The 11,407-nt window shown below is 27.9% G+C and overlaps 2 protein-coding genes across 2 annotated transcripts; both read right to left on the reverse strand.

Annotated features, from left to right (window-relative positions):
* Positions 1–10: 10 nt before the first annotated feature.
* Positions 11–4,708, reverse strand: SRAE_0000074500 (Reverse transcriptase domain and Integrase, catalytic core domain and Ribonuclease H-like domain and Peptidase A2A, retrovirus RVP subgroup domain and AT hook-like family and Aspartic peptidase domain-containing protein; the record flags this gene model as incomplete). The annotated part of the gene is made up of 1 exon (XM_024646682.1): positions 11–4,708. The coding sequence occupies one exon, from the start codon at positions 4,706–4,708 to the stop codon at positions 11–13; it is 4,698 nt and encodes a 1,565-aa protein (XP_024500836.1).
* Positions 4,709–6,607: 1,899 nt separating this feature from the next.
* Positions 6,608–10,306, reverse strand: SRAE_0000074600 (Reverse transcriptase domain and Integrase, catalytic core domain and Ribonuclease H-like domain and Aspartic peptidase domain-containing protein; the record flags this gene model as incomplete). Its single annotated transcript, XM_024646683.1, has 1 exon — positions 6,608–10,306. The coding sequence occupies one exon, from the start codon at positions 10,304–10,306 to the stop codon at positions 6,608–6,610; it is 3,699 nt and encodes a 1,232-aa protein (XP_024500837.1).
* Between the last annotated feature and the right edge of the window lie 1,101 nt (positions 10,307–11,407).

Below are 11,407 nucleotides of genomic sequence, written 5' to 3' on the forward strand. Positions count from 1 at the left end.
TTTTTTAAATTTATAAATCCTCTGGTTCTTTAGAATAGTCTTTTTTAACATTCTGTTTGTGTACAGTCCTTTCTACGTTACCAATTTTGTATACAAGAAAATTTCCACAGTCTTTGACTACTGAATGTGGTCCTGAATATTTATATCCAAACTTGTTTGATTCACCATTATTTTGTTTAATATAGAAACATTCCCCTTCTTGGAATGATAAAACAGGTTTATACGGCAATTTGCCATTTTCCTGAAGTCTTGTTTCCCTCATGCATTGATATACTTCTTCTCTTATAATTGCAGCAGCTGAATAAATGTCAAAAATGTTTTTTGATACATCATATAACCCAACTGAATAGGTTTTCAACATTTGATCCAACAATGTATTTGGTTCACGTAAATGTTCTAAAAAGAAAGGAGAAACACCAGTACTTTTTGATAATGTACTGTTAATGTAAAATTGTACCATCTCCAAAGTGTCTGCCCATTTTGTAGGTATTTTTTGGCATATTTTTGAAATAATATTTGAAACAGTCTTAAAGGATCTTTCACATTGACTATTTCCACGACTGTGATAAGGAGTTGAATTAATAAAAATTATATTTAGATTCTTTAAAAATGATTTAAATTTTGAACAAACAAAATTAGGAGCATTATCCGTTTTAATCACTTTCGGATAACCTCTGATCATAAAAACTTTTTTATTTAATGCTGGAATCAATGATTCTGCATCATATTTCTGTAAGCTAAATAAAGTAAGAGATCTTGAATAATTGTCAATAACTGAGACAATATAACAGTCTCCATTGTCCGAAGCTGGTTTTATTTTTCCCATGATGTCCATTGAATAACATTGACCTGGACAATCATATTGGTCAATAGCTTCAGGTGGTGGGATTCGTTTCATCGCTGCATTTCTTAATTTGCAGTGCAAACATTTTGATAAAAATTTTGCAATCTTTCCACGTAGATTCTCTATGTTAGGAAGACGAAGTTGAATGAGTTCCAACATTTTTTCTAACCCAGGATGCCCATTACTGTGACTGACTTCAAGAATTTCCTGAAGATTTAAATCTGGTGAAGTTGACTCTATTTGTTGAGAAAAATTGTTAAAGTTTTCTAAAGATACATAATGATTATCAAAGATTTCATCTGTAGTATTTGGTTTTGATTTTGATGGTCTTCCACGAGATCTTTTAAGCGTAGATTCTGTTGAAGGAAGAGTGGAATTAGGGATAGTGGGATTATGAGCATCAATTTGAATAATGTCATTGGAATTGTTATTAAAATTTGGTTTATTTTTCACAGGACGACCTCTTTTTTTAACTGGGGGTGAATCAGGAGAAGAATTAACCTTTTTTGGACGACCTCGCTTACGTTTTTGACTTGTTGAAGAATTTATAGCATTTGTTTCATGGAGATGAAGAGGGGTACTTGAAGATTCATTATCACTAGATTCTAAACATGAATCAGTTGCAATAGAATCAGAATCATGATTCGTTATATCTAAATTTGGTTTATGAAAGGTTTCTACCGTATGTTGAGTCGGTGGAGTAAAAGAATGGGATGTGGGAGGTTCAACAAATCTTGAAATATAATCTGCGGGATTATCAGCTCCTTTAAGATGGGATATATTAAAATGAAAACTTGACATCTGACTGATTTGGGAAATATAACGTGAATCGTCAGTATGATTGAAGATTCCAATAAGTGGACCATGATCTGTTTTTATATTTACTAAGTTACCTGCAAACCAAGTACGATAATGTTTAAAAGAACGTACTACCCCAACAAGTTCTCTCCAAGTGGCAGATTGTTCAGCTTTTCCTGGTCGGAAACGCTTCGAATAAGTGCTAATTAAATATTCTTTTCCATCATCTCCAAACTGGGTAACTAATGCACCAATAGAATATTTACTTGCATCAGTTATTAAATTGAAGGGTTTATTAAAATTAGGATGACGCATAAAATTATTTTCACGCATTGCTGATAATAATTTTTCATAACTCATGGTCATTTCTGGGGTCCATTTTAATCTGGTGTATTTTTCTAATAATGCATTTTCAAGTGGTAGGGTTATTTGTGCATAAGACATAATATGTTGACGAAAGTAATTACTAGAAGCTAATAAAGATTTAAGTTCACCTTTAGAAGTAGGTTGTTTACGTGACATAAATTTAGCTATGTTTGAAGGGGCTGGTGCAGAGCCAGTTGAGGTGATGATATATCCTAAGTATTGAATAGTTGTTCCACAAAATGTGGATTTATCAAAGGAAATTTTCATACCATAATTACGAAAACATTCTAATACTTTCTTTACTCGTAAAAGATGATCTTGTATTGAAGATCCACCAAAAACAACTATATCATCAATATAATTGATGACACCTTCTACTCCAGTGAGCATTTTTTCACATAAACGTTGGTATTCCGAACTACTATTTAGAAACCCTTGTGGCATGCGATTATAACAATAATTCCCAAACGGTGTGCGAATACCTAAATATTTAACTGATTCAGGAGGTACTGATATTTGGAAGAAAGCATTTGGACTATCAAGCTTTGTAAAATACTTGCTTGAACTTAAACGACCAATGATTTCTCTGAATGATGGGGCTGCATGATAAATGGGAACTACCATATTATTTATACTACGCATATCACTTATCATTCTAACACGGTTATGATCTTTTTGTAAAACTATACAAGGATGCAAAAATGTGGTATCTTTTTTTACAATTATTTTTGCTTTTTCTAATTCATCAATATAGTGTTTAAATTGTGCCATGTAGGCTTCAGGAATTGGGTAATGAATTGGTTTATTAAATGTACTATTTGTTTTTAATTGAATCTCATTACATACTAAAGAACCTTGACCAAGATCAAATTCAGATGAAGCAAATACATCTTTGAATTCTTTAAATAATATATTTATTTCTTGATTTTCATTACTCATAGCATTTTTTACTAAAACATTAGATTCATTCTTAGATTTGATTGATTTTATAAAGTTTCCATATACTTTAAGTTGCTGCAATAGATCCCACCCTATTAAGCATTGATATGGTTTTTGTTTAAAGTTTACATCAGTAACATACACATTTTTAGTTAAGCTTTGCTTATCAAACTTGAAATTTACAGGATATTTAGTTTTATATACTATTATTGGTTTACTTGATGATAATGTTTGTAATGTGATAAATTTTGAAGCATCAAAAGTAATATTTAATTCTTTTGCTAAAACTATTGGAATTAACGTCTGAGTTGAACCAGTATCCAATAAAGCTTTAATTTTTTGAGATTTATTTAACTGAATGTTGATAATAGGAAGTTCAGTTGTAATATTCTTAGATTCTTTTGCTGTTAAATTATTGCTCTCAGCAATGGCATTAGTCTCTTTAAAATACTTTTGTTTATTTTCTTTTAAATTTTTTTTAAGTTGAGGAAATTGTTTGTGACACTCTTCACTTCTATGATTAGAATAGTTGCAGTGTATACATTTCTCTCTTCTACTTGATATGATTTTTGATTTTGAAAAGTTATTTGTTTCTCTATCTAGCATATTTCTTGCTTTCCATATGGTGGTTTCATAACTCTCTCCATTGGATTGATATTCAACAGCATTTGCCACGTAAGGTGATTTGATTAAATCTGCTAAATATTTTCTTTTCCTTAACAATCTATCCATGTTGGTATCTTTAATATACGCAATATCTACTAATCTCTCTATTTTCCTAGCTGTTTCTATAAAATTTTCCATTCTTAAATAGCAAATAGATTGAAGCTCTTGCTTTGCTGATTCTATTTTATCATAACCTCGAAATTGATCAAGTAATAAATCTACTATATCATTATAGCAAGATTTGATATTATAATGTGCTTGAACCTTTTCAGCAGGAAGACCTTCCAGATGTAATATTAAAGTAGCAGTATATAAAGAAGTAGGAGTCATGTTAATGCTTAACATAGCCTCAAATCTTATTAGATATGATTCAAAAGATTCATTCCCTTGAAAGGGGTCTATCTTGTAAACTACTCTATAGTTATTACAATTTTGAATTTGATGATCTATAGGTATTTTACTGATATTCTCATGATTTGTAAAATTTGGTGTACTATGAGAATAATTTCGATGATAACTTTGGGCGTTTTTATTCCCGTTCCTAAGAATGGTTGAGTTGTTTCGTGGAAGTTCCATTAAGTAGGTTGACTTCTCTCCCATTCTTAAAGTTTCATCATACAGTTGAAAATTGTTGTCATCATTTATGGATGGTGACGTGGAATATAATATTTTGTTATCATAATCCTTTAATTGATGATTACCATTTGAACTTATATTTAAGGTTCTTAGGTGATTATTTCTGGATTCTCTGTTTTGAGTTCCAGATGATGTTTTTATTTTAAGGTTATCCTCCTTTTTGAGGTCAATAGTATGAAACTTAGTTTGACTAGTTTCTTTTAATGTTAACATGTTTAACTTTTCTTCTAGATCTTTTTCCTTTAATTCTAATACCTTTAACTTTTCATCAATTCTTTTCTCTATTATTTCTAATCTTTTGATTTTACTATTATGATCAGAAATTGATGATAGTTGATCGTCATCAATTTGTTTCAAGGGATTGATATGTTTAGGAGTAATCCAGTTTTCAATGAGTTTGTTTGATATATCCATATCATAATTTGACTCATCTAATACCTTTACTGAATCCGTAGCCATTTAAAATTTAACAACCTTATGTACGAAGTCCAGTAAAATTTTATTAAGTTTATAAGGTAATAATAAGTTAAGTTTAATGGCGCTATCTACTTTCAAAGTATTAGAGATTCAAGGTCAGATAAAACAATTATGTGGCCACAAAACTATAACAATATAAAATAATGGGGTTAGGTGTAACTTACAAGTTTTAATTTCAGCTGACTATGTCATCTGAACACTTGTAAGCCATATTTATATAATATTTTAGCATGACAACCATGGGATTAAATTATCTATACTAAGTTGTCAAACTTTTTGTCTATTATAGTCTTACTCAGACAATAAATTATAACTTGTCAACTATTTTTTTTTTTATTTTCTCAATTATTTTAAAAAAATTATACAATTTTTTATTGAATTTTATTTAAATTTTTATTATACTATTTACGTTTAAATGATATTTAAAAATATTTATACTTACTAACATTCTTATGAATAAAAATTAAAAATGCTTATTTTTAAAGTTATTTTTAAGCATGTTGTTAGAATAAAAAAAATTAGTGAATAGAAATTATTAAAATACATACATTTTGTTTTATATAAGTAAAAAATTTTTATAATTTAAAGCTGACGTCTTAGTAAATAAAATTTTACTTAATATTAAATATTAATATGTTGTTTATTTATTAACACAATTACAATACAATACAAAAAAGTTTTTTTCTAGAATATTTCTTTAGTTATATTTTTTAATTATATAACTTACAATTAATTTTCAGTATAAGCTTAATTTATCTCATGTTAGATTCTTTTACACTTACTTTTTTATTTAATCTTTAAAATTAATAAATAATTATAGTTTATTCAAAATAATATGAATAATTTTGCTTCAAAAAAAAACTTAAATATTACTAGTTATTTATTAAGTAATATTTATATTTCTGATAAGAATATTTTTAGAAAAAGAAATAGATGGCAAACAATATGGTTTGTTAAGAGTTTAGGATAAATCATCATCATTATCTTTCTTATATATAATTTTTTTTATTTTCTTAATAAAATTTGCAATAATATAGTTATATACTATATTTATATAAAATTTTATATATGATTAAATATTTATTTTTAATTTAAAACATATTGAAGGTAATTATGACAATAACAAAAAAAATGTTCTTATTTATAGAAAATTTGTGCTAAAACATTTAAAATTAAAATTGTTAACATCTTTCAATACGCTTTTTATTAATAAGTTAAACATATTTATCAAACTGTATTTTTCTAATTCGTTGTTTATCAAATGTTTCTCATAAATAATAATTAGAAAGAGGATAAAAAATTAACATATATTTTTTTTTATCTATATCAATTTTAAAAGTGTAATTTACTAATAAAATCGTTTATGTTGTCTAGTTTTTTTTTACCTTCTGAATTAGTATTTTATTTGGTGAATTTTATTTTCTTCACAATTTATAATTTATTTAGTTTTTTATTGATAGGTAGTATAATGATGAGAGTCAAATCCTGTCACATAAAAAACCAATATTTGATTTCTTACCATAAGCATTTTTAATACCTTTATCAAAATTTAAAAAATTCTAATTAAGTATTTTTTTCCTGAATAAAAATTTTTTTTTTATATATAAATATACAAAAATATATTTTAATTTTAAATTTATATAAAAAGGAAACTAAAATTTGCACTAGTTATTAAAATTGATATTTTAAAGTAACTCAAAATTTTAAATTATAAGTAAATATTTTATTGGTTTAACACACCTAAAAATAACATAAATTAAAAGATGACAAGTAAATATGTATGATAATTTAGATAAATTTTCGTTCTTTTATAGTAAATTGTCATCCTTTTTAGGTGTTATCTGACTTCCCCCCTACTTAGGAAAAAAAAATTTTTTTTTATCAGCTAATTGCTTTTTTTATATCCTGGATGTGTACTCGCTTATGTCTCCCGCGTTTAGCTATAATTGGAGCAACATAATAACAATTATTGAAAATTTTTTTTACAGTATATCCAGGGGTCCATATAGGTTTGAATTTTTGATTAATATTATCATTAGGGTTGTGGTTCTTTATCATAACCATATCATTAACTTTGATGTCACTTCTAAGTTTCTCTGTTAGTTTATCGTCCTTTTCTCCTGCCTTGATATTCGTTAAAATTTCTTGTGCCATTTCAAAAGCTAGTAATCTTAAATTTTTATCTTGATTATAATTGACTATTTTATCCAATGGTTGATCATGAAATTTCTTTAAATCTGCCGGAATAAGTGAAGACCATCCAAACATGAGTTCATGTGGTGATGTGTCTATTGCTGGGTGAATTGTATTATTGAGGCTGTACATTATTTGGGGTAACAATTCATCAAATTTATTGAAAAATTTTTCTTCCATACGCCGCATGCAAAGATTCACTGATCCAATCATTCTTTCACAAATTGAATTTCCATTATGGTGTCCTCTTATGGCAATGTGCTTTGAAATACCCAACATTTCACAATAATCTTTAAAAACTGTACTAGTGAAACATGTTTGACCATCTGTTTTAATATTTGCACAAATCCCAAAAACTGATATGATTTCATCCAAGAAATCAATTATTTCATTACTGGTGCAAGTTGAGATTCCTTTTAACCAAACAAATCTAGTAAGATTATCAACTGCCACTGCAATATATTGTGTACCTGTCTGAGAAGCATTTAATTTGCCAATCAAATCCATTGATAACATTTCCATAGGATAACTTGAGAAAATAGTTTCTTGTTTGTAATTTAATTTCTTTCTTCTATTGGATGTCTGACATATAGTACATTTCTTTAAGTAGTCCAAATATTCCTTTTCAAACTTTACATTAGGTAGTCGAGTTCTTAAGAGATCAATACTTTTCTTGTATCCTAAATGAGACATATCATCATGGCATTCTTTAAATAATTTCTTCATGTAATTGTCCTTGTCTTTTTCAGTTTCTTGTGTGTCACCTCCATTTCTGATTCTCAGAAGTCTTGATAAAGCATCTGGTCCCTCCAAACGTGCACCTGCTTTATATACTAGTTCAATATTATAACCTGCTATTATGGAGATTAAATTAACATATCTTGGTGAGCTATTGTGATTCAGAACTTGTTTCAAACAGCGATGATCTGATACCACCAATAATTTCTGTGCTGAAATGATGTCTTTGAAGTGTTCAATCGAAAGTACCAATGCTTTCATTTCGTATACTGTAGCAGCTTTTGCAAGTTTCTCTTTCTGGAATCTTTTAGAAAAGTAAGCAATAAGATTCATGTCCTTAAATTCATATTTCTCATTGTCTTTTTTTTCATGTTCTTTTGATTTATATTGCATGAGCATTGATCCAGCGCCATGTTGGCTTCCATCTACAAATAAAATAAAAAGATCACCAAATCTTGGTGCAGATAAGATTTCTCTAGATGTTAAACGTTCTTTGAGTAATTTGAATGATTCTTCACATTGACTTGTCCACTTGAATTCAACTGATTTCTTAATTAAATTAATTATTGGGCCTGCATCTAAATATAAATTTTTTACATGTCTTCTATAAAAAGCTATCATTCCCAAAAATCTTCTTGTCTCTGTTCTATTCTTTGGTCTAGGATATTCTATCATTCTTTTCGTAGCTGATAAAGTTGGACGATAACCAAAATGTCCCCAATCGTGTGCCAAATATGTAATTTCTGTACAAAAGAATTTGGATTTTTCTAAATTCAATCTTCCTCCACGTTCTTCAATTGATGAAAGTAATTTTAAAGCCAAGTTCCAAAGTTCTTCATGACTCGCAGCAAAACCTAATACATCATCAACGTAAGATACTACGTTTAGATTGTAAATGGGTCCTAGAATGTTTTCGAGTGTATTGTTCCATATATATGTGCTGTTTATGTATCCAAAAGGTAGTCTGGTAAATTTGGCAATTCCTCGGTATGTGAAAACGGCTAAATACTTTTGCATTCTCTTACCAATAGGAATTTGCAAGAAGCTATTTGAAAAATAACTTGATTTACCTGCAATCTTTCTAATTATTTCACCAAATTCTGGAAGTATGGTAACACGAGCTTTTATTGCACTATTTAGTCTTCTTAAGTCTACACACGGTCGTACTTTCCCATTTTTCTTTTTTGCTAAAGTGAAGTTGCTTATGTATTCCACATCGTTGTCGAGTGTTAAAATTCCTTGATCAAACATTTTGTCCACTTCTTTTCTTATCAAATCATTTGTTTCCGGGTTGTATGAGTATTTGACTATTTTTGGAAGTTCTTTTACTAATTCAAGATCATCTACAGGTTCTATGTTGATTCTACCAAGTTTTTCTGAAAATATGTTTGGAAACTTTCCTTTCAGTTTGTTCATTAATACCTCATTACTATTTTTCATAATTTGAGCTCTTAACATTGATTTATTTTCTTTTAAGTTAACTATATGGTCTTCGCCTTTGTCTTCTGAAATAAATTTGATAAATTGACCATTGATTTTGATTGTATTGTTCACGTGATTGATAGTATATTTTGATAAAGATTCTAGAAAATCTATTCCTAATAAAATTGGTTCACAACATGCTTTGTTGAATTCTTCTTCTTCAAATAGATAAACGGGTAGACGAACAGCGAGGTTAGCAATTTCTAAATTGAGAATGCATTCACCACAACTAACCCATGTGGTACCATTACCAACAGTTAGTTTCAATGGTTTCTTTGAATATGTTGTCTTAGCATTTAATTTTTCTGCATAGCGTTTTGTCGTTATTGTTACTTCTGCACCTGAATCTAGAAGTCCAGAAGATTTTGTTTCATTGACAAGGATTGGTAATACAATGTTCTTTTGTCCTGTTTGACAGATTCTGTAAAGCTTCTCGTCTTCCTTTTCAGTAGTCTTGAACTTATCTTTGTTTGTATTAAATTCACCTTTTGGAAGTCCTGCTTTCTTCTTTCTACACATGTTTTCTTTGTGTCCTTTAAAATTACACCAATTGCATCTACCATTGAATTTAGTTTCAATTTTACTTTGACTTGTTTCTTTTTCATTTAAAAATTGATTGGCACTATTTAAATCCATTATCATTTCAGAAATTGATTCATATCTGTGACTGTGATTATATAAACGTTCCCATAAGCGACCTTTTACGTAGTTCATTGTCATGCTGCAAGTGTGAGTAAGGAGTGCCATTGAATCCATGTTTGGGAAGGCATATTTAATTGTACGACAGAATTCCTCTAAAGATGCTTTGAATTTATCCTTTGAGAAGTCTAACTTAAATGTACGAAGTTTAACTTGAGCATCCATGATTCCCATTTCATTTTCCAATTTTATCTTCAAACTTAGTGTAAGCGCAGCATATGTGGATATTTTCTTGTCACTAATGACCTCATTAACTATATCACGTACTTCATATGGCAGTTTCAACTTTAAAATTGCAAGTTTTGCATTATCATCATCAATGAGATCTAATTTCATACGTAATTCTAAATCTTCTAAGAAATGACTGAAACTTTGGGTCCTTTGATTGTACACTGGTTGAGCATCCCAATGGCAAGTTCTTATTGTTTTTGTCAATTTAGACGACATTTCATTTGCTGGTTCTGACATACTTCTTTTCTTGTAGCACTAAAATCCACTCCAGTAAAGGGATTCTAACTAATTGCTTGAACCAAGAAGTAGTGGTTTTACTAGTATTTGATTACAATTTGTCAATATGATGACAATTCTACTCCTTAATTGTTAAGGACAGCGATATCGACGATGACTATCTTAGTCTTTGAACTGTAGGTTTGTGTGAAACTTAAGCGGCAAGGTTTCACACAGCGAGTTATGTTTCTTGGTCTGGATGTTGAACGGACGATCTTCAAACAACTGACCCACTGTTAGTATCGTTAAAATATTCAGTAAATATTTTATTGGTTTAACACACCTAAAAATAACATAAATTAAAAGATGACAAGTAAATATGTATGATAATTTAGATAAATTTTCGTTCTTTTATAGTAAATTGTCATCCTTTTTAGGTGTTATCTGACTTATATATAATTATTAAAAAAAAATTTAATTATATGATATTAAAAAAATGTATTTACTAAATGTTGTAAAAAAATTTAAAAGTATAATATTTTTAAATACAAATCCATTTACTTTAAAAAAAAAGAATAAAAAAAGTAGTTTTGAAAATTTATTTATTATGATAAAAACAACCTTACACTTATTATCTAATAACAACAATTTTTTATTGCTTATAAAAGTCATAAAAATTCATTAACAATATTACTTTTTTTTCTGTCAAAATCTTTTTTTTATAATAATTTTTTTAAAAATTTCAATTTACATAAAATAAATTTGATTTAATGTTTATTAAAATTAGGGTTGAATTTTAAAGTTTGTGTCCCCTTATTATTTTTGATTGAAAAATACGTTAAAATTAATTATTTTTTTATCAGATTGATTTATTTTTTGATAAAAAAATATTTCTTTTCAAGTTATTTTTTCTGAGTTAAAAAAACAATTTATATTTATTTGATTTTAACAACTAAATAAAAATAAAAAAGACTTTTTTTAAATTTTATTGGTTAAATAAAAATAATAAATTAATAAAATATTTAAAAATTAGTAAATTATTTTTTAATATAACTGACTTCTCGTAAGACATCAAGAAAGCCAGCTCATAGGTTTTTTTTATTTGCCCGGCGCTAAGCAAAC

The sequence above is a fragment of the Strongyloides ratti genome, scaffold srae_scaffold0000022, assembly GCF_001040885.1.
Source record: "Strongyloides ratti genome assembly S_ratti_ED321, scaffold srae_scaffold0000022".
Taxonomy (NCBI): Eukaryota; Metazoa; Nematoda; class Chromadorea; order Rhabditida; family Strongyloididae; genus Strongyloides; species Strongyloides ratti.